The sequence below is a fragment of the Parasteatoda tepidariorum genome, chromosome 6 (assembly GCF_043381705.1).
Source record: "Parasteatoda tepidariorum isolate YZ-2023 chromosome 6, CAS_Ptep_4.0, whole genome shotgun sequence".
Classification (NCBI taxonomy): domain Eukaryota; kingdom Metazoa; phylum Arthropoda; class Arachnida; order Araneae; family Theridiidae; genus Parasteatoda; species Parasteatoda tepidariorum.
In genome coordinates, this window is record NC_092209.1 from 30,694,918 (window position 1) to 30,718,714 (window position 23,797).

A 23,797-nucleotide genomic window follows, 5' to 3' on the forward strand; every position below is an offset into this window, starting at 1 on the left:
AAAAAAAAAGCTAAGAGGTGCGAAAAGGAACATGCGATATAACGATATGTGTTCTCAAAACTCTGATTCTGATTCTACAGCTCACCAATCAAGGCCATTTCAACATAACGAAACGAACATCGTTTTCCACAGCGCGAGTCGACATCGGAACGTAAGAGAAGAGTCTTATATCGCTATATCGTTCTTATATCCTTGCGTGTCTTATATCGCTATATCGTTTTGCGCTCGTTGCCTTTACTCGACGGCTTAAATCAGATTTCTGATGCATCGCCTTGAATGAAAGTCGCTGTATCGTCTTGCCGATATATGCGTTAAATCGGTATGTCTCGATACATCGATTTATAGCCCAGTCCTAATCAACATATTTCAAAATCTCGAAACCATGAAATAATGTCAAAAAGTTCAACACGTCTCGAGCGCTCGAGACAACACCCATCGTCATATGAAGTGTGAGAAAGATCAACACATTTCTATAGCTCGAACCGCGAAATAATGTTAAAAAGTTCAACAATTCTCGAGCACTCGAGACGACACCCATCGTCATATGAAGTGTGAGAAAGATCAACATATTTCTAGAGCTCTAACCGCGAAATAATGTCAAAAAGTTCTACACGTCTTGAGCACTCGAGACGACACCCATCGTCATTTGAATTGAAGAACTTCGACTAGTTTCAAGTACTCGATTCCGACTCAATTTGACTAGTTTCAAGTACTTATAATTTAACTTTGAAGCAATAAGAAGTACTTTATTTTCGGTAATTTTTTCGCATCAGTTTATTTGAGATTATCCATTTCACTAATATTTGCACTTACCTATTGAAAATGGAGCAAAACTAGGAGGACTTTTCAAAAGCTTTTTACCATCATCAGATAAAAATCTTTCAGGCTTAAATTTCATGGGCTCTTTCCAATAATTTGGATCATGATGAATAGCCCAAAGATTACTGCAGATATATGATCCCTTAGGTATGGTATATCCCTTAATGTTTATTTCTTCGGTGGCTCTAACAAGTACAATAAAATAAAATAAATTGTATATCATAATAAAACAAAATTTCTACAAATAGTCTAGATAAGAAATAAATTTCTAGATTTAAAGAGAAACTTGAATACGTTCTATAATATCAATAGCATTAATAAATAATCAATAGCAAACAACTATTTAAAATTTTAAAGCAATACAAGAAGTTTCTTTCGCACAGCTACTACTTCATCTTTTAGCCAATATATAAAATTTTTATAGTAACTGGAAATTAAATACGAGTTTAATTTAATGTTTAAAATTCTCTTTTTAAGTCTGTTAATTCTCCTTTCTGTTTAACATCAAGAAACGAAAATTAAAGCGAAGCAGTCATTGAGGTTGATGAGCAAAGTGAGCAGGAGGAATAGCCCCTATTATTACATATAATCTTAATTGCGCAGTGACGCTGAGCAATAAAAAATTAAGTTACACCAAAAAACAGATAAATGGTTTCTGTAACATTTTTATTTTAATTTCAACATCTTGTCACTATTTTCAGCAGTAATTTTACGTCCCTGGCAAAATAATTATAAGAATTTGGTTGCTTCTAATACTTTAACAATGAAAAAATAAAAAATTTAAAATAAAAAAGTCAAAATAACAAATTCATTATATTACACTGCTGGCTTATCTCTATCATTAGATCAATTTAGTACTTGGTAGTACCTTCTGTTTCCTGAATAAGGTGTATGTTTTGACTTGGCATTGTTTTAATCTATATTTATTTTTGCAGGTTCCTATTTAAAATTTATGTAACAAAAAATTAGATCTAAGGAAGCAATGCTTGCTTTTATTTTTTCGAAACGTAGCACATTACTCAAAAAGTCTCTGGTCTAACACATATATGGCAGCACTGCTGGCAGAATCGTGTGGTTTCTGGATGGTAACAACTTTCAGAGGATAATTGTCAAAATTTCATGACACTCTGATCAATAGTTTAGAGGTTACAAGTGGTTTTAGTGATCCTAATTTTATAATTTTTGAAACAATGGGAAAAAAAGAATTTCGTGTTTTGATTAAACATTGATTTTTGATGGGAGGAAAATACAGTTGAAGCAAAACATTGGCTCGATAAGGGTTATGGAGACTATGCACCTATTAGTGACTGGTATGCTGAATTCAAACGTTGTCGTAAGAACACAGATGATTCTGAACGCTCTGGTCGTCCAAAATCAACCGTTGTTCCAAATATCAAAAAAGTTCATAAAATAGTTTTAAAGAATCGTAAAGTGAAGTTGCGTGAGTTTGACAACTTAAGGATATCAAAAGTTAGGGTGTTTACAATTTTGCATAAAAACTTGAGCATGCGAAAGTTGCTAAGTTCGAAATGTTTGTCACTTTTACTCATACCGAACCAAAAATAGCAAAGTGTCGACGATTCAGAACACTGTTTGGAGCTTTTAAATCGGAAAAAAAGGATATCTTGGAAAAGGAAAGGAAAAGGATTGGTCAGTATGTGACAATGGATGAAACATGAATCCACTACTACACTCCTGAATAAAAAGATCTCTGACAGCTGAGTGGGCAGCAGCCAGTGAAAGTCGTCCAAAGCGATCAAAAACTCAAAAGTTAGCTGGTAAGCTTATGGCCTCGGTATTTTTTGAACGCGCGTGTTATTTTGTTCATCGAATACCTTGAAAAAGATAAAATTATCAATGGCGAATATTGCATGGCATTATTAGATCGACTGAGCGAGGAAATCAAGAAAAAGCGACTTCACATGCGAAGAAAAAAAAGTTCTGTTTTTACAAGACAGTGCCCTTTGTAGCTGAATAGCTACAAGGAGCACTGTCTTGTGCTGAATAGAACAATAGCTGAATTTAATGAATTACGGTTTGAATTATTTCCCCTCCCACCATACTCTCGATATCTCTCCCTTAGTGTGTACTAACTCCTTGCAGATCTCAAAAAGATGCTGCAAAGAAATATGAAGAAATTATTTTTGAAACTCTGAGGCCTGTTTTGAGAGCAAAGACAAATACGCTCTACAGATGCTCCATAGAAATATGAAGAAATTATTTTTGAAACTCCGAAGCCTGTTTTGAGAGACAAATACGCTCTACAAAAAAAGCATCGAAAAGTTAGAAAAGCGTTGGAATGAATGTATGTTTCTTGAATGGGAGTATGTTAACGAATAAAATATAATTTTTTTAAAAAATTATTTTTCTTATCTAAGCCGGAGACTTATTGAGGGATGTGTTAATTATACGAACCAAATTTAGTACATCATCAACATTGATAATTTTGTCTAAATCTGGCAACAACAGCACTCACTGTAAAAAAGAAAATTGGTGCATAGTTGCTACAATTTTTGGTGTTGAGGTAAACTGAATATCTTTTTAAGTACAGAACTGTAGTTGTAGTAGAAAATATTTAACTAAATTGACAAAATAAATATTGTTTGAAATAATTAGAGCAAACATACTATTAAAATATGCTTGTTTTATAAACCTAATGTTTTCGCAATGAAGCCACTAAAGTGATTCTAATGCGCATGAAAATGTGTGTCAGTAAACAAACGAATAAAGTCGAATAAATAAGCAAAACTATAAATGGGAAAAAGTAAATAAATAATGTGACTATATGCACTGTAAAAAATGTTAGCTTACCTCAACATCAAAAATGGTGTCAGCTAAACAACAAACATTTTTACAGTGTTAAAGAAAAGTAATTACGAAATAATTAAAATTAATTACTAACATTCTACTTGCAGGTATTCTGACGAAACCAGAATATCGTTGCGCTTCCATTAGTACAGCAAAAGTGTAAGGAATCAAATCTCTTTCTTCATATTTTGCTTTACCGTCCATTCCAAGAACACTCTTTATTTCGGCGTACACTTTGTCTTGCACATCTTTACGATCCGCCATCAATCTCAACAGCCAAATCAATGAAGCGAAAATTGTGTCACTTCCCCCAACAAACAATATAACAGCATTGCCCACCAACATTTTTTCTGAAAAACAATGATTTGATATAAACAAACAAATGGTACACAAATATGACTTTATTATTTCCAATGGCGGCTCTTGATGCCAATTCTGAAACCTATCTACAAAATAGTAAAAGGCAACAGAAGAGCGTCTATGTACCCACTGACTTTGTGACTATGAATGACTTTTTGTTCCGTAATATTTTAAAGTAAAAAGGGATTTTACGGCAAAAAGTATCGGTACCCTAAGTGCCGGTACTTTTTGCGTAACTTGATCGGGAATTTTTATAGCGTGGCGAGAAGTTCATAGGTTTCTAACTGTTTCAAAGTTTGCAACATGGATCATCAAAAAAAAATTGAATACAAGGGTGGAAAAATTGTATAATGACATCTTTGAAAAACTAAAATCTGTCGAGAAAAGTTCTTATTTTAGTCTTATTTAACTACAAAAGATACAATTATTTTGAATAAACTAAAACTCATTGGCGCGACAGCCCATAGAAGGCCAAGGCCTACTGTGCCTATCTCAGTTTTCTTTACCTTTGGGCTCTGGGGTGCAGGAGCAGATGTTCCGGTTAGGTGGTCAACCGAACGCGAAACCCCCAGTGTTTAGTTCCCAAGCATGCTTGGTACTCATTTATCGACCCACTGAAGGGATGAAAGGCTGAGTCAACCTTGCCCGACCCGAAGATCGAACCAAGAACCTGTGGCAGTGTTTAGTTCCCAAGCATGCTTGGTACTCATTTATCGACCCACTGAAGGGATGAAAGGCTGAGTCAACCTTGCCCGACCCGAAGATCGAACCAGGGACCTGTGGCACGACAGCGCGAAGCGCTACCGCTCAGCCACCGGGCGTCATTTTGAATAAAAGATACAATTATTTATACATTTATTACACAAACAATTATTATATATCTTTGAAAAACTAAAATCTGTTGTGAAAAGTTCTTATTTTAGTTTTATGTAACTACAAAAGATACAATTATTTTGAATAGAGATACAATTATTTATATTATGTCCGAGGATCTCAGTGGATGAAGGATCCAAAGGACTGTCTATGGGTGTTTTTGATATGGAAAAATGATATTGCATTTGGGCATAAACAGCAGGCGAATAATTTCAAATAACTTGTCGTTTGGCAGAAAACTATAACCTAAGCCATAACGCAAATAGCTTAATTGAATGTTAGGATATCATAGATTTCGTCAAATGTTAGCTTGTCATCAAGAAATACAAGCAATCTTATAATAAATCTAAAAACTTTAAAACCCGTTTAATTAAATTCACTTATATGTCAATTAGGTTATTCATACAATCAGTTTCATTTATGGTATATAAATGTCTAAATGCATATAAATGTTGGATATTTACTGATAGTCGTGCCTCAATCCAGCATATCTCTAATTGGGATATTATCGGAGATCAGACCAGCCTTGATATTTTAGACCTAATTGACAGGCTCTCATCCAACCATTCTAAACACTTTCAGTGGATTCCCTCACATGTTGGGGTTGATGGGAATGAGAGGACTGACTTCCTGACCAAATCCGCTGCCGAAGTAGACGCTGATCATTGTGGGAAGCTTACCTTTAGTGAAATTTCTTCCCTGGCAAAAATGAAATTAAACAAGACCATAAGAACTCCACCCAACCACTCTTGGTATTTTGCAAAAAAAAACGGGAGAATCTTTCAATCTTAGACCTAGAGCACATCAAACTGCCTTTTCAGGCTTCTTGAGTGGCCACACTAGATCCCTTACTTTCAATCGGGGCCAAAAAACCTTTCCTGAATGTCATTGGTGCCCTGCACATATTCTGACTTGTTTGGGGTTCGGTAAAGATGAGATCCAGCGAGACTCCAGTCTTTTTATGGACTTTTTGGGGGTGTTCGGATTCATGGAGCACTGCTAAACGAATCCGAGATTAGCAACAACAGCAAATGTCTAAAAAAGTGGTCATGACCAGTATAGTTAGGCTAGATTCCTCCAAAACTTTAATCAGTCAGAAAAATTTCTAAAACTTACTCACCAGGATTGGTGATAATTTCTATCTAATATATTTTTTTCGGGATATTTTTGAAAAATTATTAAATGATTTACTTCGCGTAATAAAAAGAGATTTTATTTTAAGCAGTTGTGTTGCGTCAAAATTCATTCTGATAATCAGAGTTAGTATAAGCTCTTTTTTTAGTATATTTTCTAAATATCACTGAAATAATTAAACCAGTACTTGACTTAAAATATGAAAAATAATAATAAACAATTGCAGTAATTTATTCAATGTGTTGTAAAGAAATAGAATATTAAATATTTATTACCAACACTTCACTAATTATAATGAATAAGTTTCAATTTTTAAGAAAAATTGAAGAAATTAATTATTAGTACCTGAAAAATACTTTTCTCTAGCTTCGCTTCCTAATTTACTTAATTCTTCTAAATAAACACCTAGAAAATCATGAGATACTTGGGAGCTCGATGATTTCAAGCGATTTTCCACCTCCCTCCTAAAAATATAGAGAAAAAACGTGCATTATCAAGTTTTTAGCTGATGAAAAACGATTGATAACGGAAAAGTAGAGTTTTAAAGAATCCAAAGAAAATTTCTTTTAAATCAAGTTAAAAAAGTTCATCAAAGTTGTGTTGTTTAATCCTTAATAGCTGCACCTGGTTCAAAATAGCCTGACTATATACAGTTTACACTACAATTGGAGGAGTAGCCATTAAAGGTAAACAACACAATAACTACCCATCAAAATTACCTGAGTATGCACAGTTACACTACATTTGGGTGGGTAGCTATTACGGGCTAAACAACACTTTTAAACAACACAATAACTACCCATACATCAAAACGACCTGAGTATGCACAGTATGCACTACATTTGGATGGGTAGCTATTCCGGGTTAAACAACACTTCTAAACAACACATTAACGAACCACGGAATAAAATGATTGAAATATACATAGGATAAATATTAAGGGCTTAACACTTGAAAGACTGAAACTTAATATATACCTAGATTGCCCAAAAGCAGTCAAAATAACTGCATTGTGAAGTGTAAAGAAGTTTGTTTAATTAATTTTTAATATTTTTTATATTATTTACAATATAACAAGTTATTAGTAAGTATCAACAATAAAAAAAAATTTTCTTCGCTGGGAAAAAAATAATTTATGCATTATCATTTGTACATTTTTTGCAAATGAAAAAACAGTTAAAAAGCAGTCAAAATGACTTCCTTGAGGAATCTAGTGTTAACGAAACTTTCGGTTGGAAATTACTATGAGAGAGCTCTAATAAAAATGTTAAGAATAAAGTTGTTGTAAATAATAAATTTTTCATGGTGACATCTCATATTTAATTAACGAAACTCTTTTTCTTTTGCCAATTCAAATACTAGATAATTCCAACTGCCCCTACTTTAAATATAGGAATAAGCAAAAGTAATCACTTAAAACTACAAGAAAAACGGCGAAAAAACAACAAAAGAGCATTATAAAGTAATGAGTGATTGAAAAAAAATTGAAAACTAATTTTTCTTATCCGTACACTTTCAGAAAAATTATTTAGCTACTGACCTAAATTTTGTTAAAAATTTGCTACAACTTTATAAGCCGTCAAATTTAACCATATTCAAATTGATCCTTAAGAAGCCTTTATATCACTGGAGAAACCTTGCATCCGAAGTTTTCTTCCCCCCCCCCCGTAACTAATTTAAAATTTAAAGTATTGAAAAAATGAGTTCAGGCAATTCTGGAGAAAACCATAAAGTTTCTATTGCTGAAGAAAAAAAATTTAAAATACAAACTAATTATTGGAAAAAAACTTTTCCATTGAGTAATCCTAAATTTCCTCTCGTGATTTGTAATCATTTTAATATTTTGAAAATTTCTTTCCAGTATTTGATACTCCATGACTTACTATAGGTTTTTCGAACTCACTCTTTCAATCTCTTAAATTAGTTATGGAAGTGAAAAAGAATTTAATTTGCAATGAAAAGTTTCGCTCGTGGTGTATCCTCCTCTCACATAAATTTAAGAAACATAAAACAATGGTACCATATTAAGGCTGCATTAAATTCAAGTAATATCATCGCACCTTAGAATTTCTAACTGTGAACTTAACACCGACATACCTGAAGAAACCATTGAAATCTTTGGAGACACGAGCAGCCTCTTTGAAACCAGCAATACCCAGGAATTGATAAAGTTTTGAAAGGCCGGGCACGTTAACAACAGCCATTGTTGTCCCGCTGACTTGAAAGATTATTCGGTTAAAATCCATTGAAAGCTGAATGATGTCTGCTTCTTTTACCTTGTCCAGTTTCCTCCCAATCAAGAAGGCAATAATGTTCGAAGCTATTGAAAACTGCAAGGGTTGAAAGATATGTGTTGGCTTTCCATCAAGTGTCTTCAAATATTTTATAAATTCAGCTACTTCATCCTGTTTGCATAAAAGAAAAAATTTTATTTCTCGCATTACTGTAAATATATTTCAAAATGTGCTGAAGCAAGTATATCTCATAATAAAGTGTAATTTCCAAACGAAAGGTGAGTTACAGGTGAGCATAGGGTTGATTTTCGGTCCTGCTATCTAGTAAAGAAGGATAATCAACAACATATTCGTCATTAAAAGGTATAAATAGTAGGTTGGTTAACCTTAGTGGTCACCTCAAGTAGTGGTGACCACTAACTAAACTCACAATAAAAAATCATCGTTATTCAGTCCAATTGCGATGATATTTTATGATTACAGTAGAGTCCCGATTATCCGAGCCCCGGTTATCCGAGTTTCCGCTTTAACCGAGCTATCAAATATTTCAAGGATTTTTTTTGTTCTAGTTTATTTTTAAAAAAACCGCTGAAAAATAAATCTGAATTTTATCTTCAAAACACTCAGAAAAACAAAATCCAACAACTTGGTCTGATGAAATTATCGTTAATATCGTCAATAATGATAATGAATCTAGCGAAGATGATGAAGACAGTGATTATTAAAATCAACATATAAAAATCTCTCATATAGATGGACTAAAAGCTATCGAATGTACTATTGAATATATAGAACAACAAAAAGAGGCGACACCAGCCTTCCTGTTATCCCTAAAAAAGGCGAAACATTACTACAGAAAAGCACCAAAGTTACGTAGAACGAAAAACGATTTAGGACTTTTTTTAAGTAAAAACTATTTAATTCTCGTAAAGTATGCTTTTTAAATGTTTTTAAGTAAACTTTTTAATTATAATATGAATTCTATGTGGTATACATTTTGTATTTCTTAAATATATTACATTTATACCTTCTCTTTTTCTTTCCGTTTTTATACTCTTCGCTTTAACCGAGTTTTTCAGTTATCCGAGTTTGTTGCGGTCCCCATTAACTCAGATAATCGGGACTTTAATGTATTTTAAAAGTGATAAATCATTTGACAAGTAAGTTGGTATATTCGAAATTCATATATTAAACATTGACGTAAATTATTATTGAAAGCAATTTATTATTGTACGTAATTACATTGCATTTTTACATTTGATAATGATTTTTATAATGTTTAATTATTTAATGTGAATAATGATTATTTAATTAATTAAGATTATTTAATTAATTATGATTATTTAATTAATTATGTTTCTTAGCAAATAATAATAATTTTTTGTGATAATAATTTATGGTGTTTTAAGTATTATTCATTGTAACTAATACACTGGGGAACATTTTTTTTCTTCAGTTGCATGGGATTTTTTTAACAGATCTTATATACTTTCGTATCGCTGATTTCAAATCTGCAATCGGTCTCTCTCTCCAAACTAAAGCTCTTTCAATCATATATTTTTTGTCTATTTTGTGTCTAAATGCTTACATTTAAAAAAGTTATATATAACAGGGGTAAAATTAAATGTTGCGACCAACCTCTATGAGAGTTGGAGCACACGATTAAGATCAAAATTGCGTCTTCATGCTTCTGAACAGGTCATTATAAGGAAGTACCCCAAGCAGCGTACGATGATATTTTCAGAAAGTGAATTTCCTATCCAGCGGTTTTTAATGACCCGCTCTTCTGTTCGACTTTTTAATAAATAAAAAAACTTGATTCTTGACTTTTTTTAGTTTGGGTAGCATATTTTTTAGAAAAAAAAGTTTAAAGTTATAGTTCCCCTAAAGGTTTGATGCAATATTTGCCCGACCCCTTGTTCTATACAACGTTTTTAAACTTGTACGCTTCAACAAAAAATAGACCAGAAATGACATTTTAAAAAATATCTGCAGCTTTAGGAGCAAAACAAATTTCAGATTTGATACATCCACACCGGAATTAGGCAATATTAAGTATTTGTACAAATGCAACAAAAACTTTGCTCCTCAGTGTAATTTAGTTTTCTTAGATTTTAGTCTATTCTGTGACATTCCATTTGAAAATTAAAACTTTTTATCATCCATGATAAAAAAGACAAAATCCTAAAATATTCCAAGATCAAATTTCCATATTTTTTAGGATTTGAAGTGAAAAAATTTAGATAAAATGTTCTAAGCGATTCCAGTAGAAAATGTCACTTACCCTGACCACTTCTTCGAAATATTCTTTTCCGATACCCAAATCTTTCATTGTAGACATTGTAAATTTCCTTTGATCTTGCCATGCCTTTCCATTCAAATTGCCGAAACCTGGTCAAAACATCAACATAAAACTGTTTATTCTCTTACTACAAACAGAAACAAACTTTGTATATCTCGCATATGTGTATACAACAGCCGAATACTTAACTTTCGAATGACCTCAGCTATACTCATAAAAGTGGCTATAGTGTACTTAATCAGTCTACTCTAAAGCTCTACTGGTGAAAATTAGTATAATCAACCTTTCTTGCGTTGAAGGAGATGAAAATCAGGGAGGAAAAGTCAATTACAAAGTCGTTGGAGAGTTGTTAATTAAATAAGAATATACATCTTGTGAATATTATTAACGAAAGAACACTTAAAACGTGCCTTTGTTTATTTGCACTCGTTTATCATGTGAGAAAAAAGATCTTAGAAAAAGAAAAAAAAAGATAAGCTATCATAAATTACTTTTGTCTTCGATGTACAAAGCTTGGATAAAATTAAAGTTATCTCCTGAAGAACCTAAAGTTATGTCTTGATAAATACTTTTAATTCATCTGAAATCGTCAAGTTGAGCCACATCGAAGGAAATTAAGTAAAATGAATGCAAATTTTAAGGATTTTTTCTTTTAATTATCAATATTTACAACAAATAGAAACGTTAAATTATACATTTGCACATAAAGTTTCGCTTTAAGCGATCTCATTTTGTTAAACATTGCCATACTGAGATATCACCTTTAGAATTATAGCTGCGATTGATTAGTAAATTATTGAAAAAACAATTTTAATTCGACCAGACGGTTTTTATCAGTGATATTTGATCAAATTAATTTATTTTAAACGTTGATCTACAATACATACTTACCGAAATCAGCTATATGGCCAAATTGCTCAACTGCTCTATCTAAACTTGCTGGATTAGAATATACTTCCTTCATTATGGAATACTCGTTTAGAACTACTGTATATTTTGTTCCCAAATACAAACTAAAATCGAAATATATAATTAAATAAAATTTGCATAAAGAGTGTTATTAAAATTTTAAGCTAATTCTAGTTATTTAGAAAGTTACAAATTTATATACAAATTCAAATTTAAAGTAGTTTATTAAACTACTTTAAATTTGAATAATAAGTTTCCAATATTTGTTTCTGCGAACTGCGAGAACTCAAATATGAAATCGATTCATCTTCTGAGATATTAGTGCTTAAATAAATCAAAAACAAATTATAAACGCATTTTCATTACGAGTATAAAGGTTGTTCTGCAGAAAACTTGCAATTTATGCCAAGTGACAATAAATTTTTGTTTAAAAATATTCAAAACTAAATACACTCTATAACAAAAAAATCGACGCACCAAGAAGCAATCATCCGATTGCTTCTTGGTGCCAGATTACAGTGGTGCATGGCTCGATCAGGCTGGAATGATGCCGACTGGGGACGTATAGTCTCTAGCGACGAATCCCGCTTCCAACTGTGTCCTGACGATCATCGAAGACGTGTTTGGAGACGCACAGGGCAGAGGGGGGATCCTGCCTTCACTATTGCCTGCCTCACCGGCCCTCAACAAGGCATTATGGTCTGGGATGCCATTTCCTTTGACAGCCGGACCCCTTTCATTAGTCGTCATTAGAGGTACACTTACTGCACAGCGATACGTCGACGACATCGTAAGACCTGTTTTGCTACCATTCCTTTTTTCTGCTCCCTGGGCTGGTTTTTCAGCAGGACAATGCCAGACCACATACGGCACGTGTTGCTATGAACTGTCTGCAAGCTTGTCAAACTCTTCCTTGGCATGCCAGATCACCAGATCTCTCTCCCATCGAGCATGTCTGGGATATGATGGGAAGGCGATTGCATCTGGCACGGAATGTTGATGACCTCGTTCGACAATTGAATCGAATTTGGCAGAAAATACAGCAAGAGACCATCCGGGAGCTTTATCGGTCTATGCCACGCCGTGTGGCAGCTTGCATCCAGGCTAGAGGCGGGTCAACACCCTATTGAACTTGTTACTGTAACTCTGCAATAAATTATTCAATTGTTCTGAAATTTTAATCATTTACTATTCTGCACATTGTCTTCCTATCCACTAATTTTCGTTTTAATCGGACAACTTCTTCTTGGTGCGTCGATCTTTTTGCTATAGAGTGTATAATAATTAATTAAAAATACAATATAGTATCACTTTTACGGTCAGCAGCAAACCATTGTTGCTTTATTTCAATAGTTGATTTTTCTGTGCAATGACACATGCATGCAGTAAGCTTTGCATTCATTTAAGAAAACGTACGAATTTTACTTTCACATAAAAATTAAAGATTTTTTGCCCAATTTGTAACATCAAAATTAAAAGGCATTTAATTGGAAGTATTCTAAGCTTTACTGTACATTAAGAAAAAAATAGTATAGTCAAAACTATCAGAATATGATAGAATCTACCGTCTCTCTGGCTCTATAGCAACATCAAAATCTCGGTAAATTTTACCCAAGCTCTTTGATAATGATTTTGGAAAAATTAAATATGTTTTTTTTTTACCATATATTTGGTAGTAAATTTTGTAATATATGGTAATTTTATTATGGCACCTTAGAGTATAGCATAAAAACAATTTATTCGGTTTTCAGTTTTGAAATTATTACCAAATTTGCTGGAGTTTTGTCGCGGTGGTGCCACCTGTTGGAAGAGTTACAAAATCACTGAATTTTCATTAAATTGAATGCTGATGATTTTCTTTCTTTTTCTCTCAAGAAATTAAACGAAAACACGCAATAAATTGAAATACGCAAATTATTACTTACTCGTTTAAATGTGTTTTTACTGTGGTATATTGTTGACTCTGGCAAAAATCCAGAGCTATAATATTAAAAACTAGAGTTTTTGGTGAAACTGTTGCCATACGAAAGTAAAAGAACAATATTTTACCTTTAAACTTTTCATTAGGGGCTAGGAAAGTAAAAAAAATTCTAAAACGTGATCAGTTGTGGGAGGGAAAATCAGTGAGGAATTAATTGATTTCTCTCCCTCACCTTCTTTTATCCAAAATTGTCACAGATATTTATATTATATTACATGGGGTGTTCAGGCGAGCAAAAGGAGGTTGTAGAACTTTTAAATTGAACTAAAAAAACTCTGGAAAAAAATTCTTCATTTTTTTTCTTAATTTACGAGTACAAATTCCCCAAAATCCTCTTTTTTGAAAGAACTATTCAAGTTTCTGAACTTTTTAATTCTCTAGCCCCTGATAAAAAGCTTAGAGATCAAAAAAATTATTTTTCCTTCCAAATCAAGTTCGTAGCCTTAAAATTACCGAAAAAAATACATGCTTATTTAAGGGATGTTCCCAAAAAATGCAAAGGGAGGAAGAGAAACAGGAATCTTAGTAGGATTTGGGTCGTGTCACATAAAAATCAGCAGAAATAGTGACAGATAATTCTTTTATGCAGCGCAGTGTAATAAAAAAACGATTTATAAACTAGATTAATTCAGAAGTAAGATGAGTAGAATAATTTTGAACTCTGTGTAAATTCTTAACGCATATGCTTCCTTTAAATTTTTTCAGTTCATGCCATTATCTTAACGAACATAAAATTAACATTTTAAAATTTCAATTTTCATTATGCCTATTATAATAAATAAAAGATGACTATCAATCTGCTGTAAAATGGCGCAAAACATTAATATGGGGAAAAGCTATAGTTTTGTGGAAATGAAAAGCAATTGTGGTCTAATTTTCTTTTAATATTTAAAAACTTACTCTAATGCGGCATTATCCAGGCTCATAAAATCTAAGAACAAGGCAGGGATTTCAATAATTTTCATCCAGGTGGGGAAAATGTCGCCAAATTGGCGATTTTTAAAAAATTTTAATAACTTTTAAAATATTTAAGTCATTTATCCATTCCAAAGCCCAGATAATTCTTCACGGCAAGATTATACATATAGTTTAAAATCATCGCATTGCTTCAAGTGTAAGGCACTTAAACTTTTTTCTTTTCTTTGGCGACAGAGCTTCGAAAAACAGCGTTAAATCCGAAATTTTGATATGATCTGTGAATATATATCAGGGGCATATAGGGGAGCAAAGCATTTCCTGCAACATCCCTTTACGGGCCACTTGGTCATTGAAATTTATAGCTTCACAATTTCAACTTAATCGCCGCAATGTAGTCAGCATTGCACACCAACCACCTTTACTCCTAATAAAGCTAATGCCATAATGACACAATCCCTTGAACACAATGATCGCTTCGCAGATAATGACACATTGATTGCGTGACATTTTCTTCCCCGAATAATACGGTATTTTCATGATATCTGTAAGTTTGTAGCAATTAAGTTAAGTTAACAATACTGTTAGGTCAAGTCTTGCTTATCTATAGTCATCGCTCTCTATGCTTACTTACAGTTTCACAGCTTCGTGGACTAATTTTATAATATTATAAACCTTATTCCAATACTGCATTATTTGGGCTCATAAAAATCTGCTAGTGCTGAGAATAAAGCAATGGTTTTGAAATTTTTCCAACGGGAGAAAAATTTCACCAAATTTTGAATTTTTAAAAAAAAATTGAGTAATTTTTAAAATATTTAAGTTCTTTGTCAGCTCTACACAGAAGATGCTATATATACTTTTGAATTATAATGTAATGACTTAAACTATATTTTTATTTTAAACTACCATCACTTAAACTTATTTTTAGCTTCCTTGACGAAAAAACTTCGAAAAATCATGTTAACTCTTACGCAATCAAATTGAAGAAATTTTGCAAAATGAAAAACATTAATTTTTTTCAAAAAGAAAAATTCAAACTAATTTTAATAAATAAGCATTGGTCAATTTTACTGTATCTTTAGTTTGCACATTTTGAAACTGACAGCAATCCTATATTAATCTACCCTAACAACTCTCCTATTATTAAAATAAAAATTTATTTTAAATGAAAAGAAAATCAGGTTTACTTACCCTATAATGTCACCATATTTTTTTCTCAAACTGTTAATTTTTTTATGAGGTTCAGGACCCAGAAAAGGAATATATCCTAGTACTGGCAAACCTAGAGGTCCAGGAGGAAGCTTTTTCCCACTCCATAATTTCTTCACAATTTTTTGCAATATAAATAATGAAAGAGAGCTAACGAGTAATACCAATAAAGTATTGGTAAGGGAATTAACCTCCCACCCGCTAACTAAAAGCTTTGTCTTATCCATTTCACCCCCTTTTGTAAAAAAGAGTAAAGATGAATTAGAAATCTTCTTATTTATAAACTTTCCTAGGTGAATATCTCTTGTTTTTTGTGATAAAACGAATCAATTGTTCTGCCATCTCTTAACTGCTAATCTTATCTTTTTACACAGGTGATATTGCTTATTTAGCATGAAAAAACGCGTTATCGAGAACAGAAAAGAATTAAAAATAGAGTTCAAAAAACATAAAAAGATGAAACATTACAAATATTTTGAAATAACTAATTCAAAAGGAAAAATATATATAATTGCTTACATAAATGTGTAAGTAATTTTACGTTTTTTATATTTCTGCCATGATTTTCTCATTTCTATAAATCAGCCAGCCATTTTAAATAAAAAAATTATCTTATGTTTTATAGCTCATAGTCAAACTATGTTGCACTCAAAGCTGAAATATATATCTATTAATGATAAGGTGTTCTGTAACAACTACCCTTAATATTTATTTTTAAATTCCTTACTAACTTACAAAACCCTCTGCATGTTAAGAATTAAGGCACATTAACACTAAGTTAAAAAAGCAACCTAAAACTAACAATATATACTTTACAGCTCATAACCCAAATATGTTGCACTCAAAGCTAATATAGGTTTAAAACTTTACAAAGTTTCTTATAACAATAACCCTTAATTTTCATTTTTAGATACTTCATAAACTTGCAAACCCACCGCACATTAAGATTCGTAAATTAGCAAGTAAGCGAAAGACTCTATCAAAAATATTGTCCCACGTTATAAGCCTAAGTTTTATAGCTCAAAAGCAAATTTTGTTACATTCAAAACTATAATATGCAATGAACAAAGTAATCAAGGTAATACTACTTTCAATATTTATTTATAGATATTTTATGAATTTGCAAAACATTTGCTCATTAAGGGTACCAAATTAGTATTAGACGAACAAAAGCACCAATATATTTTTATTTTAAGTCTATGTTTTATAACTCATAATTGAAATATCCTGCACTCAAGCTTAAAATATCTATGTTAAGCCTATCAATGTGTTCTGTAATGACAGTTCTTAATATTTAAATTTAAATATTTCATAAACTTGCAATCCTCCCGCAAATTACTATTTAAGCAAATTATTATTTAAGTGAAATAAACAACCAAATGCATTGTCTTGCGTAACTTAGGTTTCATTGATCTAAGTCAAAATATACTACTCTAAAGGATATTATGTGTGTTAAAATTGAACAAAGTGTTCACTTTTTAATATTTATTTTTTTATTCTTAATGATGTTGCGAAGACTTTGCTCATAAAAATCCGGAAATTACTCTTAAAATAATAAAAACAACCAGAAACATTATTTTATGTTTTAAGCTCATGTTTTATAATTGAAATATGCTCTATGCGCCATAGTTCTATGCTCTATGTTGCATAAATAAGTTCTATGTTGCATATTTAAAATAAGTTGCATTCAAAGCTAAACTATGTGTTATAGTTAAGTGTCCTGTAATGACCACTTTTAAATTAATTTCGCACATTTAAATTCGCAAATTGAGTGATAAAAGAAACAATCAAAAACAAGCTATATATAATCAATATAAAGGAAAGACTAAAAACTTTAAAAAACTAACTAGATGCAACCGAAAGACGTTTTCTAACCAAAGGCAAATGATTTTAGTGAAAAACTTCCAACTTTCTCGAAATCTCAGTGCGGATTCGTCATCATTTGATAACGTTTCATTTATTTTTTGCTCAGAATATTATTTTTCAATCCTCAATAGATTTTTTTTATTTAATTTCTTTACAACGATTTTAACTATAAATATTAAAAAGAATGGCAATTAAAGAAGTCGCTGAATATTTTTGTTGAAGATAGGAAAATAATACTATCTTTGTAAAATTTCTCTTATCTTCTCATATTGTATAATTTTTCTTCACCATAAAATCGAGTATTTCTCTATGGCAACACTACATGTTGGTTGGATTTTGGTAGGTTGCTTTAAGCAATACATTAAGTAGTGGTAGAAATTCGTTCTACGTTACGTACTTATTTAAATTCATTTTGTTAGGATGTCTTAAGTAATATTATGTGTTGAATAATAGGTTATACATTAAGTAATTATTTAGAATAATTATGTTTTTTTTTCATGAAAATAAAAACTTAGTTCCAAAGTAAATATGGATAGACTATATTTGAGGGTGCCCCTTGATTCTCGCCAAGTTGTGATCGCGGTTTTTCGCCAAGCTGGGCGATGTTGAAACCCAATCGTGATTCTTGATCGGTTTAGATTTCAGCGTTATTTTTAAATGTTCAACGGTATATGTAATTTCAGATGTCCCTTAGTTCTACGATGGATACCGGCTGATAAGGTTACTTTTGCTTCTGGTCAATAAGATCGGAGGTATGTGGGCAGTCATAAAAAGGGACTTTAGAAGAAAATGTCACCACCAGTCTGGTACCACAGATGCCATTTTCGATTCGTATTTCACCTAACTTATGTGCCGATGGAGGCAGGGACTGATTTACAGGAGGGCATTCGGGGCACGTGCCCGGGGCCCCCAACATTTGAGTGGCCCCCTTTCCCAATAAATGATCTTTTACATTACATGGCCAATACAAATCCTTGTGTAGAAGATCCCTTTGAAAGAATGTTTAGAACAGGGACAACTATCAAATTTTATGAATGGGGTACTTGCATTATATCATTATTCCATTATATCATTACTATTTACTCCGCACTCGCACTAGAGCAAAATAATTTGCTATTGATATTATTTATTACAGTATTATAACAACTTTTAATGCTCTAGTGCAAGGTCATTCTTTTTACAAGACTAAGCTATAAGCTTCTGTTAGTAATTTCTCTGAAACATTGTAAAAGTGTGTTACATGCATATATAGGTCTATTAAACAAACATTGTGAAATCTTACGCTATATTCTAATTTTTTGATAAAACAATTTTTTTAATGTTTAGCCAATTATTGATTATATTGAGTATTTAGGTCAACTTTCTTAAAATGTCAAATAAATTTTAAACTCAATAATAAATCTAAAATGATTTTTTTTAGAATTCTACGTTATGTTTTTCTAGGTAATCGGTACAAATATCTTGTTTCCTTCATAATTTTTAACATTCTAACCAAAACCTCTAGATATGTTTATTAAATTTTTGTATTTTTTTTTTACAATTTCACTAAATTAAATTCTGAATATCTGAATACTTCTAAATAAGGTTTCATGTTACTTGCAATTTTTACGGTCTGAAAAATACTTTTTCAATATTAAGTTTAAGACCTTGCATGTTAACTAAAATTTATCGGCTCTTTAACTGGGGGCCCCAAATTCATTTGTGCCCGGGGTCCCTGGATGGAGGTACACAGATTCTATTCATGAAAAATTTAGATAGTATCTAACTGCTATAAGAGAATTCTGTGCACTTAAATCTGAGGATATTCAAGCTTTATGAAGAAATGAGTTGTTGTTTTTTCCTTTTTCTTCTGTGCTTACACCATTAATTTTTGTTTCGATTCGAAATGCATTTTATTGGCTCTATTAATTTTGCTTATATGGGGTTCATTTCAATTTTATAAAATTTTGGCCAATGTTTTGTTGAAATTTTCCAATGTTTTATTGAAATATCAATGTTTTGACCGCCATTCCTGTTATCACGGTGTTCCGCGCAAGCAGTAATGGCGCCAAATATGAGTCGCCAATTTCGCAAAGGGACACCCTCAAGTATATTTTTAGCGTAAATATTTTTGATCCTTTCTAAAATGGCTGTAAAATTTTTAAACATAAACGATACCGCTTACTGTGATATATAATATATNAAATACATATATATATATATATATATATATATACATACATAGATAGATCGATAGATATTTCCAAACCCATAAAAAACGGTATGTTATTGAATACGTTATTTGACTTATTATTTGGTTATTGAATACGTTTATATGTATATACGTTATTTGACGATTTTATTCGTAGATCAAAAGTAAGATTTTTTTTGCACGCTGTACATACAATCAAAATTCCAGACAAAATTTTAAAAGAAAACAAATGTATAAAAGCTTGCATATAAGACTATATATTCAAATTTTTTTTGGAATATAAGGAGTTGGTTTAAGGAAGATTTCCAGTACAAGATTTTTTATTTTATTTTATTTTGTAACCTTCGTTGAACAGCTGACCCAGTTTTGAGTTTAAGACTACCGATATTCAACTCCGTAATTTTGTAATTTTCAACCCAGTCTGGAAGACAAGGCAACTCTTGGATGAAGTATTGAGAGAAATTTGCCTTCGCGTCGAATTATCCATTGGAGGTTCGGACTTTTTTAAGGAAATAAGCCTCATTTGCGTGACATTGAGAGAAAAATCATAAAAATCTCCCCGGTTAGCCTGATGACAAAAAGACTCTAACACATGAGCCGTCTACTACTGAAGTTATTTTACGCTAGTACTGTCGTTGATGCGAGAAGGGTGCAGAATTCATATCAACCAGCCATCACTGTGATTCAAACCTGGAAGGCAAGCACTCTATCCCCAGAGCCACCATGGCTTAGTACAAGAATTTTAAATACATTATGGTTAAATATGATTAAATATTACTTATGCTTTGAAAAACAATTAATAACTGCAGAAAGAACAAATATCTAATTCACCGAATCACATTAATTTGTCATCGACTCTATAAATATCAATTCTTTTAGCCCTTCAACTGCACATGTCTTCGATTATTAAGCAAAAATCTAAAGAAATAAACTTAGAAAACTTTATTGTATATCAAAAATACTAATAAAACAATACATTTTTGTCATACACTGCAACAGAACTGAAAAAATTCAAATCGTGTTTTCTTCTTTATTGCGTATTTTACGCATCACAAGTTTTCTATTGATGTAAAACATTTCCAAGTCAGACTTCAATTTTTTGGCGATTATCATTTCCCTTATCTCAGCTTGAAAGAGAGTCGTTGTGGGAGTAAGGCGGCAATGAGACCAGTTGTTGCTGTGAAATCTACTTTTTCTCCTGGTGCAGTTGTAACTTCATAATATTTCATAATCTCAGTAAAATAAGAAAGAATTTCCATCCAAGCAGTTACTCCACCGGGGCAATTTCTTCTTCCTAAAAAAAGCTCAAATGTAAGCTCATCTGACAAAAAATTATTCCCTCCTAAAGAAATTCTGAAAATCGAAACTTAATACAGTGTCTCTAGGCATGATAACCACTTTAATCTAGATCCCTAATCCAGAATTTTTTTTTCTTCTTGTTCTAAACAAAACTTTTAATGATAGAGTCATTAAAAGTCATCACTTTATTAGATTAGGAGAAAATTCTTTTAATAAAGATTGATATTTTTCTCAAAACTGTAAAGCAATAAAGTTATTCAGATCTTTATTTTAAGAAATGAATTTACAACTGTACATTTGCCTGTTTTTTTTTTTTTTTTTTTTTCAAATTTAATATAACATAACATTGAAATTCCATAAGATCATACAACATTTTAAAACTGATATCGACATACCTGAAAATAAAAACTTTTTCTTTTTTTTTTACTTTTGAAGTGTGAGAATGTTAAACTTGCTTTGAGCATGCTCAAAACGACGCCCGCTGTCATTATGTGAGAAAGATCAACATATTTCAAAATCTCGAAACCATGAAATAATGTTAAAAAGTTCAACACGTCTCGAGCTCTCGAGACGACACACATCGTATTATAAAATGTGAGAATGATCAGCATATTTCTACAGCTTGAAACCATGAAATGATATTAAAAAGTTCTGCACGTCTTGAGCGCTCGAGGCGACACCCATCGTCATATGAAATGTGAGAAAGATCAACATATTTCAAAATATCGAAACCATGAAATAATGTTCAAAAGTTCAACACGTCTCGAGCGCTCGAGACGACACACATCGTCATATGAAATGCGAGAAAGATCAACATATTTTTAAAACTTGAAACCATGAAATGATATTAAAAAGTTCTGCACGTCTCGAGACCTCGAGACGACACACATCGTGTTATGAAATGTAAAAAAGATCAACATATTTCAAGAGTTTGAACCCATGAAATTGATATTAAAAAGTTCTGCATGTCTCGAGACCTCGAGACGACACACATCGTGATATTAAATGTAAGAAAGATCAACATATTTCAAGAGCTTGAAACCATGAAATGATATTAAGAAGTTCTGCACGTCTCGAGACCTCTAGACGACACACATCGTGTTATGAAATGTAAAAAAGATCAACATATTTCAAGAGCTTGAACCCATGAAATTGATATTAAAAAGTTCTGCACGTCTCGAGACCTCGAGACGACACACATCGTGATATTAAATGTAAGAAAGATCAACATATTTCAAGAGCTTGAAACCGTGAATTGATATTAAAAAGTTCTGCACGTCTCAAGTGCTCGAGGCGACACCCATCGTTATATGAAATGTGAGGAAGATCATATTTCTAGAGCTCGAACAGCGAAATAATGTCAAAAAGTTTTACTCACCTCGAGCACTCGAGACGACGCCCATCGTCATTTGAATGGAAGAATTTCGACTAGTTTCAAGTACTCGAATCAAGCAGCTCTTTCTTATAATTTAAATTCGAAGCAATAAGAAGTGCTTTATTTTCGAATAATTTTTTCACATCAGTTTACTTGATATTATTCATTTCACTAATTCCTGCACTTACCTATTGAAAATGGAGCAAAACTAGGAGGACTTTTCGAAAGCTTCTTACCATCATCGGATAAAAATCTTTCAGGCTTAAATTTCATGGGCTCTTTCCAATAATTTGGATCATGATGAATAGCCCAAAGATTACTACAGATGTATGACCCTTTAGGTATGGTATATCCTTTAATGTTTATTTCTTCGATGGCTCTAACAAGTGCAAAAAATAAAAAAAATTAGTATATCATACTAACACAAAATTTCTACAAATAGTCCTGACAAGTGGTAAATTTCTAGCTTTAAAGAACACTTGAATGTGTTCTATAATATCAATAGCAATAATAAATAATCAATAGCAAACAACTATTTAAACTTTTAAAGCAATACAAGAAATATTTTCTCACAGTTACTAATTAATATATTAGGCAAAACACATATATATACATGAATTTTTATATCAACTAAAAATTAGATAGGAGTTTAATTTAATAATTTTAAATTTTGTTTTATTCTGTTAATTTTTCTTCCCGTTTAACATCGAGAAACTAAAATTAAGGTAAAGCAGTCGTTGAGGTTAGGGAGTGAACTGAGCAGGAGGAACAGTCCCATTTATTACATAAAAATCTTAATTGCACAGTGGAGTTGAGCAATAAAAAATTGAGTTGTACCAAAAAGCGGATAAATGATTTATGTAAGATTTTTTTTTTAATTTCATCCAAAGCGACCAAAAATGCAAAAGTTAGCTGGTAAGCTTATGGTCTCCGTATTGTTTGAACGCGCGTGTTATTTTGTTCATCGACTACCTTGAAAAAGATTAAATTATCAATAGCGAATATTACATGGCATTATTTGGTTGACTGACAGAAAAAACGACGTTACACATGAAGACGAAAAAGTTCTTTTTCACCAAGACAATGCCCCTTGTCACAAGTCGGAGAAAACAATGGCTGACGCTTTGAATTACTTCCCCACCCACCATACTCTCGATATCTCTCCCTTAGTGATTACTAACTCTTTGCAGATCTTAAAAAGATGCTCCAGAGAAGGATTAAAAAGTTACTAGGAGGCTTCGCCCCCTGCTCTCTGGCGCTCACCAACCCCCGGAACAGCTTTCGCAGTTCCTTTCGGATTGCTTCGCAATCCGATGCTCGCTTTGCTCGCTCATTGGATACGCTCTTAACATCTAGCTTTCGTATACTTTTTTGAGCACTGAAGTTCCGAAAACTTTTCACTGTAGAAAATTCTAAACCTGTGCATTTCAATATTAATTTGAAATTGCAAACAGTTCACATATTTTTCTTAATCACACTATTCTAAATTTCAGTTGTTGAGAAAAGTAACTGTTGTAAG

General features: G+C 32.0%; 2 protein-coding genes across 2 annotated transcripts in view; both read right to left on the reverse strand.

Moving 5' to 3' along the window:
- The window catches only part of LOC107448651 (cytochrome P450 18a1-like), a gene marked incomplete at its 5' end in the record, with an annotated part of 17,834 nt that extends 1,954 nt beyond the window's left edge, over window positions 1-15,880 (reverse strand). The window contains 7 exon segments of the mRNA XM_016063948.4: window positions 814-1,004; window positions 3,722-3,977; window positions 6,340-6,458; window positions 8,092-8,399; window positions 10,513-10,619; window positions 11,422-11,543; window positions 15,530-15,880. Of these exon segments, the coding sequence (XP_015919434.1) occupies window positions 814-1,004; window positions 3,722-3,977; window positions 6,340-6,458; window positions 8,092-8,399; window positions 10,513-10,619; window positions 11,422-11,543; window positions 15,530-15,774 (1,348 nt within the window).
- Window positions 15,881-20,531: 4,651 nt separating this feature from the next.
- LOC110281906 (cytochrome P450 18a1) overlaps window positions 20,532-23,797 on the reverse strand; it is a 15,866-nt gene continuing 12,600 nt past the window's right edge. The window contains exons 7-8 of the mRNA XM_021146375.3: window positions 22,467-22,657; window positions 20,532-20,898 (exon numbers count right to left, since the gene is read on the reverse strand). Coding sequence (XP_021002034.2) covers window positions 20,723-20,898; window positions 22,467-22,657 — 367 coding nt within the window. The 3' untranslated portion in view covers window positions 20,532-20,722. The remainder of the gene's footprint in view (window positions 20,899-22,466; window positions 22,658-23,797) is intronic.